Source organism: Electrona antarctica, assembly GCF_951216825.1.
Source record: "Electrona antarctica genome assembly, chromosome: 11".
In the NCBI taxonomy this organism is placed as follows: domain Eukaryota; kingdom Metazoa; phylum Chordata; class Actinopteri; order Myctophiformes; family Myctophidae; genus Electrona; species Electrona antarctica.
In genome coordinates, this window is record NC_136792.1 from 13213903 (window position 1) to 13230625 (window position 16723).

The 16723-nt window shown below is 42.7% G+C and overlaps 1 protein-coding gene across 1 annotated transcript in view; it reads right to left on the reverse strand.

Moving 5' to 3' along the window:
- LOC306931991 (uncharacterized protein) overlaps positions 1–16723 on the reverse strand; it is a 202584-nt gene that overhangs the window by 146502 nt on the left and 39359 nt on the right. The window contains exons 23-32 of the mRNA XM_079513696.1: positions 16169–16324; positions 15275–15479; positions 13662–13802; positions 12570–12755; positions 10988–11059; positions 10452–10578; positions 9279–9412; positions 7532–7735; positions 741–890; positions 378–557 (exon numbers count right to left, since the gene is read on the reverse strand). Of these exons, the coding sequence (XP_079369822.1) occupies positions 378–557; positions 741–890; positions 7532–7735; positions 9279–9412; positions 10452–10578; positions 10988–11059; positions 12570–12755; positions 13662–13802; positions 15275–15479; positions 16169–16324 (1555 nt within the window). The remainder of the gene's footprint in view (positions 1–377; positions 558–740; positions 891–7531; positions 7736–9278; positions 9413–10451; positions 10579–10987; positions 11060–12569; positions 12756–13661; positions 13803–15274; positions 15480–16168; positions 16325–16723) is intronic.

The window sequence follows — 16723 nt, forward strand, 5'->3', positions numbered from 1 at the left end:
TTGTATCTCCATACAAGTTATGTTTTATTTTGTTTTCTTTGTAAATTAATGCCGTACACAAAGGTAACAAAAATGTTGTTTTTGTCAGTCGTCACACATAAATCCATTGGAACACAGGTTATTTTTTCTTTGTTTTGTTTTCCATTTCCTGAAAAGTAAAAGTTTTGGACATACAAGGTTTCCACCCAACAATGACAACACTATTTCTTTCCCTATTTCTTTGTATGTAGTGGTCACAGCACTGACATTAAGATGTGATATGAGCTACGTTGCACTTGCTCCTTTTCAACCAAATGGCTAGCAGAATTGTGCGAGGTTAAAACAATGTTTGACTATATTAGAACAATGTTTGACAATATATTAGTGCTCCAAAATACCAGATGTGTTGCAGAAGGTTCCGGGAGGACAGGGCAGAGGCTCTGAGCTGCCCGACGGGCAATAGAAGCCTTCCTGACACTGGCCCCCCGTGGAGGTGGCGGGGCACAGGCAGTTGGCGTTGGTGTAGTTGTCCAGGTCGAAGGGCTGCGAGGTCCACGCTGCCGACACACAGAACCACCCTGAGAGGCATAGAGGTTGGTGGGGGAAGGAAAAGGGAAAGTAATGATAGGTAAGGTGTGTGGGTATGTTATATTAAATATGTTGTGCCAGGGACCTCTATACAAGCAAAGATTAAAGTTAAAAATGTTCGCTTTAAAAAAGTATATTATATTCAAAGTACTACTGCTACACAGTACACACACCAGCTTTGCATTTTCCCGAGACGCTGGCCAGTCTCTCCTTCTCGCAGTAGTGTCCGGGCGGGCAGGGCAGGCAGCTGTCCAGGCTCTGGGTCATGGGTTCGGGGTTGTAATACCCACGGGGACACGGGAACTGGCTGGCATGTCTGGTGCCTGCACGCACAAAACGATAGTACACGCTAATCACACTTATTATTGAAACAATGATGGTCTTTTCAATAATTCAATACGAACTGGGCAGCATGTTTGGTGCCTATAGTATATGCACAAAATTAAACACCAATCACATGTATCGTGTAAGTGATAAACGTTATCGTTTCAATAATTCAATAAAAATCATTGAACATCATATGTCATGAATGAGAATGACAATAGAAGCTAACTGAATACATCTACCAAATATTCACTTCTCCCTTAGACAGGTGACCCCCCCACACACACACACACACACACTGTTCAGATTTATAGCTATCCACGATTTAACTTGCTAAGATGATAGCATCATGGTCCATAGCTACGCCTACTGAAAGGCCACAACTGCACATAGAGTATGTCTTTACTCAAACTGTCTAAATAATATAACTCAGGTGTCTTTTATACTTTTATTGTCGTTTAACAAACATACATTTAAACACATGAACTAGCTTATTTAGGATTGGTTTAAGGGTTAGTTTTAACCCAGTTTAGGTTAGACGTCTAGTTAGTTTTAACTAGTTGGTTAGTTAGGTTCGTTTAGTTACGTTTAGTTAGGTAAAAAACCATTGGTCTAATGTGAGTTGTTTTTCATCATGTCCATGTGGTTACATGAGGTGTGGATTCTCGTAGTTGGTTGAATCTGACTGGTAGAAACTGGCGCAAGGCCATTTAAAACCTTTGTTTCCTTAGACCCGCCCTGTTGGGCAGGTTCACATCAGCTAACATTTAATTGGCTGCTGCACCTTCCTGTGGTTGGTTTATAGCCAACCTTACTATTGGTTTAAAACCAGGAAGTATTACCTGCCATGTGCTAGCACATGGCCGGAGCACCCTGCTGTGAGGTTTACTGTAGCCATGAGGTCTGGCTGTTTAGAAGCAGTTTGCTGGTGGAACTTACTAGTGGTTTTGGCACTGACTTCCTCTCTCTTCCCTTGGGAGGCGGAGGTGTCACATTTCACACCTTCCTGTTAACTTGAGTCAACTCTGGGATAGTACCTTCATTATTGAACAATACCGATATCATGGATATTTCCACACCCCCCGCAAGAACCTATTCATAAACTTATTAAGAGGTTCTTCAAACACTCATTTCGTTTATAAAGGGTTTGGTTTTCGACACATTGATTATCTGCCGAGGGGGGGGGGTTTGATAAACACAAAGCCATTTTCACCTGGTTGAAAGCCAGGAGGAAAATGGGAAATCACCCCTGAATCAAATGACATTTCAGCTTGCTTGGAATCAGAGGCTGGAATAGACATTGACTTTGGAGTAGTTATACTATGATTTGCTTAACATGCCTTTGAACTGACTGGTTAAGGAATTATAATATTGTTCTTTGTTTTATCTTTTCAGAATTAGTTACTCATTCTAAGGTTCCTGTTTGTTTCCTTACTTGTAATTCTGTTATAATTTGATTCCACTTTGTTCAAACAAATACCTTGACTTGTGATATCTTCGTGGATCACTACTTAATTTGTTACATTTTAGAAGCAGGTTGGTTCCTGCCATTTATTACCCCTCATAAACTTGCTTGGTCCTGAGCAGATTGGAGATAGATTTCACAAGGGTTCTGGTTTACTTTACTGTCTTTTTCGTAAAAGCCCTTGGATTTTGTGTGTTTAGTAACTAATGTGTAATTTAGCATGGCCCTTCGATTTGGTTACCTTAGGGTTTTTTAGGCAATGATTTCAAACTGGCCTGCAAACACAAAGTCATCACATTTCAAACATTGATACTACACACTATTTGCCCCTGTCATTCATTGACCCTTAATAGGAGGTGTCATTGACATGGGCTGTCAGTTTGTGTCTGGCAACTAAGTAAGTCACAATTCACACGACACCTTCCACCCAGGCTTTTCCCTTGCTGGAAAGGAAGAATTAACATTATTTTATACCACACATTAATTTACCATTTTACCCTAGTTATGAGTTACTTTATACTTTCTGGTTTGTACTCTTTAACCGGGGAATGTTTATGTATTCTGTAATGTTAACTTGTATCACACAATAATAATCACACAATACACTTTTTGTTAAAAACACACATGAAGTTGTCACTGTCCTTCTCCGCCTTGGTGACAGCCTGGAGGTCTCCCTCCCTGTGTGGGGGGGGAAGCATGTGTGTGTGTGTGTGTGTGTGTGTGTGTGTGTGTGTGTGTGTGTGTGTGCGCGTGTGCGCGTGCGCGCACGCTCCCCCAATTGTGCCAACATTCCTCCTGGCGGTCATCCTTTTGGGCCCGCCGGTGTTGGGGGGGGTAGGCATGTGTGTGCATCCGTCATTCATTCATGACGTAACTGGCATTGACTGCATCTTTTCATTTTAACTTTCCCTCTGCCATCGGTGCCATCGGCAGGTTTTATTGTGACCTTACCGATGGCTGCAGGGCTTGTGATGGAGAGCGCTGCTTTGCAAAGCTTTCCCCAGCTTCCACGTGGTTTGGCTGTGGGCGGTCCCCCCAGCTGACCACCTTTACCCTCGCCGGACGGGAGGGGATACGTTGTGGTGGTCGCTGTTGTGGGGTGGACTACTGCAGTGGTCGCTGGCATGGGTAGGCATAGCAGGGCGATCGTCGCAGACTCCGCCCTGGTGAAACTCAAGGGCTTATGCCTTGACAGGGTGGATTCTGTGGGTGTCAGGCCGCTGCTTGCACTGGTGGAGGACGGTTTCGTCTCACCTAGGTCTGCCGCTCTGATGTCATCTCGCCCTTCCGAGGCGAGGGATTGCTGTGGCGTGTGCCACTGTTCTGTGGTGGTCGACTTCCTGTTGTCTCCCGCGACGGACGCCGTGACAGCGTGCGCTGTGCTGGCCCCGGCAGCTCTCTGGGTGGTTTCTTCCTTTGGACTCACCCTGGCCTCCGGTGCTGCTGACCTGGCGTAGTCTTCTGGTAGGACACAGCAGGTTCCCTGCCGTTCTGGTGTCCCGTTGAGAGCCTGGTTCTCCCCCGCTGACTTAGTGGCAAGCCCCCCTGGGGCTCGCTGGGTGACGTCATCTGTTGGTAGGACACAGCAGGTTCCCTGCTGTTCTGGTGTCGCTTTGGGGGGAGCTTGGTTGTCCTCCGCTGACGTAGTGGCGTCATCTGTTGGGGTGAGAGTGCGGTCAGGCGTCTGTCGCCTCCCGTCCGTTTCTTCCCCCATCGAGGTGACGTCTCTGGTGTAGTCTTCCTTGACCTCTCCGACCTTCTGCTCCGCTGCTGTGACCTGGATCCTTTGTGTTAGTGACCCTATTTTTATTTGCCCTAGATCGTGGTCAGCCTGAGCGGCTTGCAGGTTAAGCCTGTCTCTTCCTCGGACAAGCTTTTTATAGTCAGAGAGCATTTGTATTGACCTTTTCGGACTTATTAAGGATTTGGTGTCCTGTAATATTAAATTCAAAACATTGAGAGCTTTATCTAATGCATTTGATGCCATTGGTTCCCTCGTCTCTGAACTAATCAATTTGTTTATTGTGTCAGACAAGTTTGACCATTGTGGTTCCACTTGTAACCACACTGAATCCAGTAACAATTTCCTCATGTTATAGTATTTAGTCGTGCAGTCATGGAGCTCACTATTTACTTGCAAAGCATTTTGTGATAAATTAGCTTCTTTCAATTCCTCGGAATAGTCGCTATAGCTATCCGCTAATTTTCCGTAAGCTATTTTGAGCCTACCAAATGTGTCCGCTTTTGCGGTGTTGGGAGATTTTTGTGACAGACTCATTTCACACTCAGCCGCTAAATTATTGAATATTGATTGCGCCTCTTTGCTTCTAACTTTTAACTCGTTGAATAAAGCCATCCTTACTTCACCTATCAAACTTATGAATCTTTGGGATTTTAGTAAGCGCTCTCACGGTTTTATAGTTTTATAGCATTGACACAGGGGATTTTAGCCAGTTTAGCGTTTACAGTATTTTTCCTTCTGTTACGGTTCTGGTCTAATTTAAGCTGGGAATTATAGTTAAAAGTGGTTTCACATTTCATTGCTAATAATACCTGCCTCCCTTATTTTCCTCAATTAGTTTTAGCCTTAGTGGTCTGTGTCATTCCCTGACTGCATTTATTTACAAGCCTATTGCATGTGCCTCCTGTGGGGTCACAATTAGCATTTGGGCTTGTCTTTACGACTTCCCCCCACCCCTTGCTGATAGCAGGAGTGAGAGTGGCCTCTATATTGAGCCCTGTTGTTTACCAAACTCTACCCTCCCCCGCACTTAAGGCTAGGATGGAGAGTCTTCTAGAGAGTAGAGGCAAGTTGCCATTTTGTCCTGTTGTTGCCTATTTACTCTGCCCTTCCCCCGCTCATGGCTAGGTTTTAGAAGTGTTTCAGAGTAGAAGGCACCAGACAATAGGCTAATGGTTTTAGCAAATTAGCTTTGCTCTGGCGGCCATTTTCCCCTGGTTGAAAGCCAGGAGGAAACTGGGAACAATAATGGCCCAGCTCTTAGTTACAATAATCACTCCCGAATCAAATGACATTTCAGCTTGCTTGGAATCAGAGGCTGGAATAGACATTGACTCTGGAGTAGCTATTAAAACCCAGAACTTGGATCACATTGTCGCCTGTGTTTAGGTTAGCAACCGTTTAGCTTTACAGTAACGCTTTTATCCTAAAGTCTGCTGGCTTCTTCAGAGCTCTGTGCTAAACTGGATTTTTAGCTGGTGTACTGTTTTACGCTGGAGTTACTTTTGTTTGTACATTTAGTACAAGGCCTGTGGTTACATCAGGCGATTTACCATCTATGCTTGAGACTTTGCGTCTGAGCTGTGGCGTCTATTAACCGTGCTTTGAACTATTTAGTTACCAGGCTATTTTAGTTACAAGGCTACTGGTTTAATTGTTAGTAAAGTTACCGCGATTAAGTTGATAATTGCACACTAACCTTGCTCATTTGGAGCGTTTGTTTTAGTAAGTTAACCGCGATTATGACAATAATCGCACCGTATGGTTTTTTACTCATTTGGAGTTTTTGTTTTAGTAAAGTTTACCGCGATTACGATAGTAATCGCACGCTATGGTTTTTTACTCATTTGGAGTAAAAAGCTTGCTCATTTTGAGCGTTTGTTTTAGTAAGTTAACCGCGATTATGACAATAATCGCACCGTATGGTTTTTTACTCATTTGGAGTTTTTGTTTTAGTAAAGTTTACCGCGATTACGATAGTAATCGCACGCTATGGTTTTTTACTCATTTGGAGTAAAAAGCTTGCTCATTTTGAGCGTTTGTTTTAGTAAGTTAACCGCGATTATGACAATAATCGCACCGTATGGTTTTTTACTCATTTGGAGTTTTTGTTTTAGTAAAGTTTACCGCGATTACGATAGTAATCGCACGCTATGGTTTTTTACTCATTTGGAGTAAAAAGCTTGCTCATTTTGAGCGTTTGTTTTAGTAAGTTAACCGCGATTATGACAATAATCGCACCGTATGGTTTTTTACTCATTTGGAGTTTTTGTTTTAGTAAAGTTTACCGCGATTACGATAGTAATCGCACGCTATGGTTTTTTACTCATTTGGAGTAAAACGCTTGCTCATTTTGAGCGTTTGTTTTAGTAAGTTAACCGCGATTATGACAATAATCGCACCGTATGGTTTTTTACTGTTCAGATTTATAGCTATCCACGATTTAACTTGCTAAGATGATAGCATCATGGTCCATAGCTACGCCTACTGAAAGGCCACAACTGCACATAGAGTATGTCTTTACTCAAACTGTCTAAATAATATAACTCAGGTGTCTTTTATACTTTTATTGTCGTTTAACAAACATACATTTAAACACATGAACTAGCTTATTTAGGATTGGTTTAAGGGTTAGTTTTAACCCAGTTTAGGTTAGACGTCTAGTTAGTTTTAACTAGTTGGTTAGTTAGGTTCGTTTAGTTACGTTTAGTTAGGTAAAAAACCATTGGTCTAATGTGAGTTGTTTTTCATCATGTCCATGTGGTTACATGAGGTGTGGATTCTCGTAGTTGGTTGAATCTGACTGGTAGAAACTGGCGCAAGGCCATTTAAAACCTTTGTTTCCTTAGACCCGCCCTGTTGGGCAGGTTCACATCAGCTAACATTTAATTGGCTGCTGCACCTTCCTGTGGTTGGTTTATAGCCAACCTTACTATTGGTTTAAAACCAGGAAGTATTACCTGCCATGTGCTAGCACATGGCCGGAGCACCCTGCTGTGAGGTTTACTGTAGCCATGAGGTCTGGCTGTTTAGAAGCAGTTTGCTGGTGGAACTTACTAGTGGTTTTGGCACTGACTTCCTCTCTCTTCCCTTGGGAGGCGGAGGTGTCACATTTCACACCTTCCTGTTAACTTGAGTCAACTCTGGGATAGTACCTTCATTATTGAACAATACCGATATCATGGATATTTCCACACACACGCACACACACAAGACCTCAAGGACTTTTTGTGTTTGTGTATTATCCTTTTAGATCAACTGCTTGACTCTGTTGCCATTTGCATGTCCGTCTAATAAAGCATTCAATCAATCGATCAAAACCACATATCTAAAAACTCGAAACCTCAGGCGTCATGTAAAAGTTGAACCGTTTTAGTTGACAGGTTTTGGGGAGAGCCCTGGTTCTGGTGTGCGTGCGTGTGTGCGTACGGTACCATCGAGGCAGTAGTGTCCGGGCGGGCATGGGAACTGGGTGAAGTGGGCAGTGCTCTCGGGGCAGTAGTGTCCAGCTGGACAGTGGGAGCAGTGAGTCTGGCCCGTCAGCGTGGCGTAGGTTCCCGCTGGGCATGGCACTGGGTTGGCACTGCCCCCGGGGCAGTAGTGAGCCGCTGGACACATCCGTCCTGCCCCCTCTGAGCCTGCAGGATGGAGCAGTGGTGCCAAATAGTACTTAAACATTTTTAAAAGTGTCAATGCTGCAATGTAGAACTACTCCGTAGCATGTCATGTAAGTCCTGAATTCAAAATGTACTTGAGTAAACATACAATATTGGCATCAAAGTGTACTCAAAGTACTAAAAGTAAACAACTCATTATGCAGAACGTGCCATTTGAAGTTTTCAAAAATCTTTTGAAAATAGCCGATCTACAAGCTCACGATGTGTCACATCGCAACACATTGTGAGCTTGTATATCTGCTATTTTCAAATGGCCGAAATGTATAGGGCTGACGTGGTTACCGTATGTTTTGTAATAATAATCAAAATCTAGAAAGTAACTAGTAACTAAAGTTAGTTAGTTACTTTCCACCACTACAGGATGAGGGAAAAAACATGGTTGAAAGTAACAAACGTTTACTTGAGTGTTACTTTGAAGTGTGTTTCCAATTTCCAATACTTTTACTCCACTTTTCCTCCAAAACGTAGCTACTTAGATTTTGATTATTATTACAAAACATTCATTAACCAAGTTCACAATGTGTCGCAATGCAACGCTATGTGAGCTTGTAGATGTGCTATTTTCACAATATTTTTATACATTTTGAAAACTTGTGAAATGGGACATCTCTGCATAAAGAGTGCTTTTACTTTTGGTTCTTTTAATGACATTTTGATGCCAATACTGTCGTACTGTTACTCAAGTAAATTTTGATTACTCAGACGTAATACTTTCTACATTGGGGTATTGCTACTTTTAATTACAAATAAAATAAAATGTTGAGTAGGCTACTTCTTCCAGAGTTCCACCACTGAAAAGCACAGACACACACAGTTACAATGACATTATGGATGGTAATCTTTTAATGTGATGAATCCTACTTAATTCTCTAATCAAAATGCACAAAAACACCAAGCCTTTTTCTTAAGCAGAGCAGCTCTCTGGTGTGAGCTCATTCATAAGAGTGAAGTGCCATATTGCATTATTTGATCATTTGATATCTGCATGTTGCCTTAGGCCAAAGTCTTGAAAGTATTAATGAACTCATTATTGTTGAATATCAAATGGACATGAAAAAGTGTCGAGCACCACTGAATATGGGTTTTTCAGAAAACTGTTGTAGTGTGCGTTCCACTGTACCGTGTTCATTTTGTTGACTAAGATTAAGACTAAACAATTTCAGAAGACTCAATAGGACTAAGGCGCGATTCATAGTCATACTCCTATTTTAGAGCCGAATAAAAGTCGGTTCGGCTCTGTAGAGCCTACAATGTGACGTCATTTGAGGTTCGGGGGGACGGGTACCGTCTTAAAGTTGGCTCTTCGGTGCTACTGAAAATTTCTGACGAGCCGACTAAAATGGTGTGTTATTGAAAAGACTAAGACTAAATCTTTTCTGGCAAAATTAACATTGCATTAAGACTAAGACTAAAAGGCTAAGATTTTGATATTTAGTCGACTAAGACTAGACCAAGACTAAACAATTTCATTAGACTAAGACTAAATCTAAATATGCTGGTGTACCAGTGGCTGCAGAGTCTCCTCCAGGGCAGTAGAAGCCTTCGTGGCACGGCCCAGATGGACGGGTCAGACCCACAGAGCCACAGAAGTGTCCCGCCGAGCACCACATGCAGCCGCCCACCTCTGTTAGATACAGACTGTGTACACCCACGACAGGCATGAATAGATTATCATATACTAAATGCACACAGACAAACGGACATGCACACAAGACTTCGCACATACATACATGCACGCACACACTCACACACACACAGTCACACACATACGTGTGTGCGTGCGCAGGTACGTAATTTTACATTTCAACTAGGGGAATTGTCTTTGGAATTGAATTTGGAACTATCTGCTATTTTTGAAAATGTTTTAAAAATATTGTATACGTTTGAGAAAGAAGATAACAAAAGAACACAGGTCTTTTCTCTTCTGGGGGTCCCAGCTGACACAAAACATTTTCAGATGGGGGTCTGTGTTCAAATACATATCAATTTGGGGGTCCTTGACTTGAAAAGGTTTGAGAACCACTGTTCTAGGTGGCTCGCCTCACTGTAAAAAACAAACAAAACAAACAATAAAGCATTGTTTTGTAGAAGTGTGTGTGCTCCACCTGTTGGAGTAGGTGCCCAGTGGACAGGACACAGGTAGACCCGTGCCCTCAGGACAGTAGTGTAGTAGTGTAGTAGTGTAGTAGTGTAGAAGTGTGTGCTCCACCTGTTGGAGTAGGTGCCCAGTGGACAGGACACAGGTAGACCCGTGCCCTCAGGACAGTAGTGTAGTAGTGTAGTAGTGTAGTAGTGTAGTAGTGTGGTAGTGTAGTAGTGTAGTAGTGTAGTAGTGTAGAAGTGTGTGCTCCACCTGTTGGAGTAGGTGCCCAGTGGACAGGACACAGGTAGACCCGTGCCCTCAGGACAGTAGTGTAGTAGTGTAGTAGTGTAGTAGTATGGTAGTGTAGTAGTGTAGAAGTGTGTGTGCTCCACCTGTTGGAGTAGGTGCCCAGTGGACAGGACACAGGTAGACCCGTGCCCTCAGGACAGTAGTGTAGTAGTGTAGTAGTGTAGTAGTGTAGAAGTGTGTGCTCCACCTGTTGGAGTAGGTGCCCAGTGGACAGGACACAGGTAGACCCGTGCCCTCAGGACAGTAGTGTAGTAGTGTAGTAGTGTAGAAGTGTGTGTGCTCCACCTGTTGGAGTAGGTGCCCAGTGGACAGGACACAGGTAGACCCGTGCCCTCAGGACAGTAGTGGCCCGGTGGGCACGCCCCTCCAACTCCTGTGCTGAAGTTCCCATCTGGGTTCCGGAAGTTGATACCTATATGGACATGGTCAGTTAGAACAGCAATGTAAGAGCAGAGACTATGCTCTACTCATACCTTTATTCATTCTGAACCCATTTAGGCCTGACCTAGAAATTTAAATAAATTCTTCTAAATCCTCCAGTTTTCTGAAATAAATATTTTCATGATTTTTCAAAAATAGCAGACCTACAAGATTGTAGCGCGCCACTCGGTGGCGCGCTATGAGCTTGTAGATCTGCTATTTTTCAATAGCTAAATTATAACATAATGTTTAAAACGCCAAAAGGGGTACCCGCCCAAAATGGGTTAAATAAAGTTACAATTCAGAGTTAAGAGAGCTAAATGTGCACTTTTGATATAATAAAAGCCCAGTGACTGCAGTGCTGGTATGACATCATGATCATGTTGTATATTTTACATTACCTGCTAAGCAGAAGTATCCAGCCTGGCAGGGCCCAGTGGGTTCATACAAACCCCACTCCTCACAGTACAAGCCTGGGAGACCAACACGCACAATTCAAGTTTCATGACAACATTCAGGAACAAACATTATATTTTCTTAAGGCATATACGCCAGTCAATCTAAGGTTTGACCCAAAATAAATTGCAATAGTAATCGTTCAAGGATTTTTATTATCCTTAGTGTCATCCTAATAACATATTAAAAATAACACTTGTGTCGTGTGAAGTGAGTTGCGCTCGTATCATCATACATCACATTATGTGCTCAGCCAATCAAATCATCACAAATGTCATTCCGTCCAATCACTTTTGGCGTCTCACTTTCTGCCCTCACTTTAATCTGCAATACTGTATATACTTTGCTCAGCCAGTCAAATCATCGCTATGGGGTGATCAGCCAATCACAAGCCAATGTTTGTGTTCACACAGACCCAGAAAGTCTTTAATATGTTATTTGGATGACCCTATAAGGATCATAAAAGACCTCCAACGATTACTATTGCAATTTATTTTGGATCACTCCCCTATTTAGCTTAGATTGACTGGCCTAATACGCATTCACTGTAGCAGAAACTCTTATCCAGAGCTATTTGCAAGTGCAACGTTGACATGAACCCTAGTAAAAATATATATTTCACAACTGAACCTTTAACCACTGAAACCTTATATGATGAGTTGACTGGTTCCCTCAGGGGGGCTCTAAATAGGTCCGCTCCCTTTGTCCCCCTTTACAGAAAATAGCTGGTCTACAAGATCACAAGCAGTTGTGATCAAATGGGGCTTGCCTAAGAGTCACACCTTAAACATTGACTGTAGACCGACTATGACTTGATGGCGCAGTCCAGTGTCTAATGTGAAGCTAATGTGATAGCCTTTCCACTAGATCGGATCAAACACATTTATACAACTGAATAACTGTATTTTAGCGGTGTCGCTTCCTGACAAATAATGCAGGCTACCATTTTTGGTGGGGATTGTGTTAAGTCAGTTCAGTATAAAAACGAAAAACGTTAAAATTGTATGTATTGTATATATATATATTTTTTTTTTTGAGTGGTGTAAACCACTCCTACAACTGGCTTTGTTAGTCTGTCTGTCTGTCTGTCTGTCTGTCTGTCTGTCTGTCTGTGCAAAAAAAATGAGCATGGTTGATGCTGATTGGTTGATGCTGATTTCATTACGTCAGACATTACGTCAGAACACAGCTGATCAGGCTATATAATACCTTACACCACTCAGTTCACACGGGTGTGATTTTTTTTTATGTGCAGATTGTTTGTATCTTCTGACAAAGCACCCAGATACTTTTGGATCTCTTTTAGGAGTGTCATAGGTATGATACTGCATTTGCTTCGGTCATAGATATGTTGAAATCAGGTTAATTGATCCAAACCATAGGATTCATTTGCATTAGTGTATTGCAGATAGCATACATTGATTTAATCAGTAGCACTTAATTCATCCAAATCAACAAATTCATTTATAGAATTCCCTGCATCTGTACAGGCATGCAGTAGAAAATGTTATGTGGCAATGCTCCCACCTGCTGGACATATGAGGCACTGCTCCACTTGGCTGAGGGCGCGCTCAGGGCTGTACGTGCCAGGGGGACAGGGCAGGATGGCCTCCACGCTGCCCCCCAGGCAGTAGTGTCCCACTGGACACAGCTGCACCCCCTCCCCGGAGAGACAGTAGGTCCCCGGAGGACAGTCCTCGCACTCTGCTGCGCCTGGGTTGGTAAAACAGAGACGCATTTTGCTCCAGGGACCACCAGGGGTCCTTGAAGGTGTTCCAGGGGGGTCCCCAGCTAAACATGCAATCATTTCAACCACTTTCCATATCCATTTCTGCGTTGGCTATTCAAAAATAACAGATCTACAAGCTCACAGCTGCGCTGCAAGGTTGTACATCTGCTATTTATTTTTTTTATATTACAAACATATAAAAAATGGGGTCCTTGACACCAAAAGGTTTGAGAACTACTGGCCTATACACAACAAAACATAATTTTTTCTGAACTTTAACCTTTCACCATACAAATACCTAAGTAGGTCTAGGGGTGTCACGATTATGATATTTTACTTGCTGATTATCGACGGTCAAATAATTGAGTTTCTGTCTTTGAACATTGTGAACACACATTACATTTCTGTTTGGCTTTTAGGCTTCGTAAACAAACAGGTGCATGCCCAGGCGGTGGCGTAACCGTCTGGGCACCCGACTGGTAATCCAGTCGCAGTGTGCCGCGGGTTCGACTCCCGAGCCCGACACGGCCTTTACTGCATGTCTTCCCCCATCTCTCTCCCGTTTCCTGTCAGCCTACTGTCTGTCCCTTCAAAAACCAATAAAAGGCGTAAGCCGCAAAAAAATATCTTTAAAAAAAAAAAAAAAACAGGTGCATCATTTAATAACTTTATACTTAAAAAAAACCATGAATAGCCAATCTACGTTCAAGCTTGTAGATCTGCTATTTCCACTAAATGTTTGAAAATATCGGAACATTTTGCAACATGGACATGATTATGACGATTATGCAAAAAATAATTGCGATAATCTCAACTAATTGCGATTAGGCGATTGATTATCAATCATGTAATAATTGTGACAGCCCTGAGTAGATCATGGCGAGCGGTACCTGTGACGTTAGAGTGCTGTCCGTCGGGACATAGGACAGGAGAGGCTGAGCCGGGGGGACAGTAGTGTCCCACTGGACATTTGTCCCCCGTCACACCGTCGGACGGCATGGGGGTCGTGGCTCTTTCTGAACAGTAGTAGCCTGTAAATACATAATACAGCATTATGTTTAAAAAATGAATAGTAAGTAAGTACATTTTATTTTTTTATTTTTTATCTTTCAAAGTGCTGTACAGTAGTATAAAACAATCAAGTTAAAACAAGGCACAATACACATGACATGATTTTTTTTTAGCAAAAGGCCGATGCACACCTCAGAAGGCTAGTGACAGGTGCGTAGGGCAATAGAGCATACATTAAAAAGGGTATCTTTGAAAAACAAAGTAAAGGTCCCGCACACTGTCAGACACTTGCCAAAATGTTGCTCTTTATTAGGTTGATTTCGGTCGATTAGACGATTAGTCCTGATGAAGGTCTAATCGACCGAAACGTCGACCTAATAAAGAGCAACATTTTGGCAAGTGTCTGACCTTTTCTTTGTTTTTCAAAGATACCCTTTTTAATACAATACACATGACAAAAATAATCTAAAAGGTCAATGGAAAAATAAATAAAACCCATTTTTAAAATGTCAGGTACATAGATGAATATAAATAGATACAGGCTAAAGGTTTGCAGTCTGCAACTGTATTACTGTATATATTTTTGGTCACCCACAAAGGCGTTTCTATGGTGAAACCTGGTACGGATTTGATCTTCAGAATCAAATCCAACTAGAAATGCTGCATCGCGACTGTATGCCTCCGCCAACCATTTGCCATTTACATCCGATTCATATAGCATGCAGTGAAAGAGACATGTATCAGTTAATCGATCAGTCCAAGTGGACCTCTGTGCCAAATGTCACGACATTCTCTCAACATTCCCCAAACAACGCTGGACTCTTTTAAGTCTGCCTTGAAAGAAATAAGTATGGCACATTGTTGTTTGTGGTTTTGTTTGGTTGATTCTTTGTTTGTTGGTTGTTCATTGTTTTGATGTAAAGCGTCCTTGGGGTCATGAAAGGCAATATGTAAATTCAAGCTATTATTATTATTATTAACATCGCATTCACAAGGTCAGAACAGACGGATGGACAGAAGGACAAACGGACAGATGTGCTTGGTATATACTGTACAGTGTCTGTATGACAATCCGGACAATCTTCTTTAGAACAATGACATTTAAACAAGTGACGGGTCACACTCAGGCTGGGTGACAAGCGTGAGTTATCATCTTGTATTTCTCAATGTCTTTACAAGAACGGACAAACGTTTCTTCATTAGGCCTGTCACAATTATTACATAATCGCCTAATAACAATGATTTGAGATATAAGTGCAATTATTATTATAGTCATCATAATTTTGTTTCCCTGTTGAAAAATGTTCTTTCAAACATTTTCCAAAATAGTGGAAATAGCCAATCTACAAGATCACAATGCGTCATGTGAGCAGATTGGCTATTTCAACTATTGTCTTCACCAGCCGAAGGCATGGGGAGAGTATGTTTTGCACTCCGTCCGTGTGCGTGTCCGTGTGTCTTGGTCAGTATACGTTCAAACATCCATCGATACCTGCGCCACAGGCCCCAGAGGGCTGGCGGAGGCCTGTGCTGTTGCAGTAGAGTCCAGGAGGACAGGGCACACAGTTGGAGGTCAGGTCGCGGGCTCCCATGGTGCTGCTCCATGTCCCCGCGGGACAGGGGTACTGCCGGGGGTACCTGGTCCCCGACGGACACACAAAGCCAGCGGGACACACCCCACCAGTGGACACACCCAGCTGGAGGGACAGTTAGAATGGTTATGGACAGGCGGGAATAAATGGACAAACGCTTCAGTGACAATCCAGTAATGTGTCATTCCACTTAAACCTTACACAACGAATAGCAATCTATAATGTGTCACACGTTGTCGATCTGCTATTTTTGCAATTAAAATGTGTCGATAATAGTATGCCCAAAATCGGGACGCCAGGTTGAAAGCATTTACATTGGTCAATCACAGTACATTAGTACCGATATACTTCAATCTTTCAAGCTCGTAGAAGATAATGGACCTTTTCACGGCATGCAGACACATTCCTTCAGGTGTTACCAATGGTACAACAAGGTTGTTGTTTGTTACATTCAGGTCAAACAGACCTGGGTGGAACAACCAAGAAACAATGCTGCGATTGTGTATGTTGACACTGGAAGAAATAAAACTCTGCTCCAATAAATGGAACATAGGTATCATTGGTAACACTTGGGAAGGAAATAAAATTACACGTACTGCTATTTTCGATCCAATATGGCTGCCGTGAAAAGTGTCTATACCATATTCACATGGTGGCCATCTTGCCATTACGTTAATGAAATGCCACCCCGTAGCCACCCTGCTTTTACCCAATGTAAAATGCCAACATGGCCGCCGTGTGAATAATTATGGTCTATGGCAGGTGATTAGCTTGATGGTGGTCTTAATTCCTACCGCTGGAGAGGCGGTGGATGCTCCCATGATGCAGTAGTGTCCGGGGTTACACGGGCCCTGAGGCTGAGACAGAGCCGCCCTGCTGCAGAACCAGCCTGCGTCGCACGGCCTGCAGTGCTGCGCGTCCTCACCGCCAGCCTCGTCGGCGTAGGTGCCCTGTTGCGTCACAACATTATATGATCATACAAGACAGTGGTGGAAAAAGTGCTCAACTGTGTTACTTAATAAAAGTGTCAATTACTTGCAAGTATAAGTCCGGAATTCAAAATGTACATGAGTAAAAGTACAAAAGTATTGCCATCAAAATGTACTCAAAGTACAAACGTAGAAAGTACTCATTATGCAGAATGTCCAAGTTTTCAACTGTATAAAAAAATAATTTGAAAATAGCAGATCTACAAGCTTGTAGATAGGCTATTTTCAAATGGACAGACAACATTTATTTTACAGTAAAGGACCGGCGAGAGCCAACAGTTGTAACATTGCCATGGTGTGCTCCTGATGTGCAGGTTGGTGCCTTGCATGCTTTCATCCACCATCGGTGTGGGAATGGAT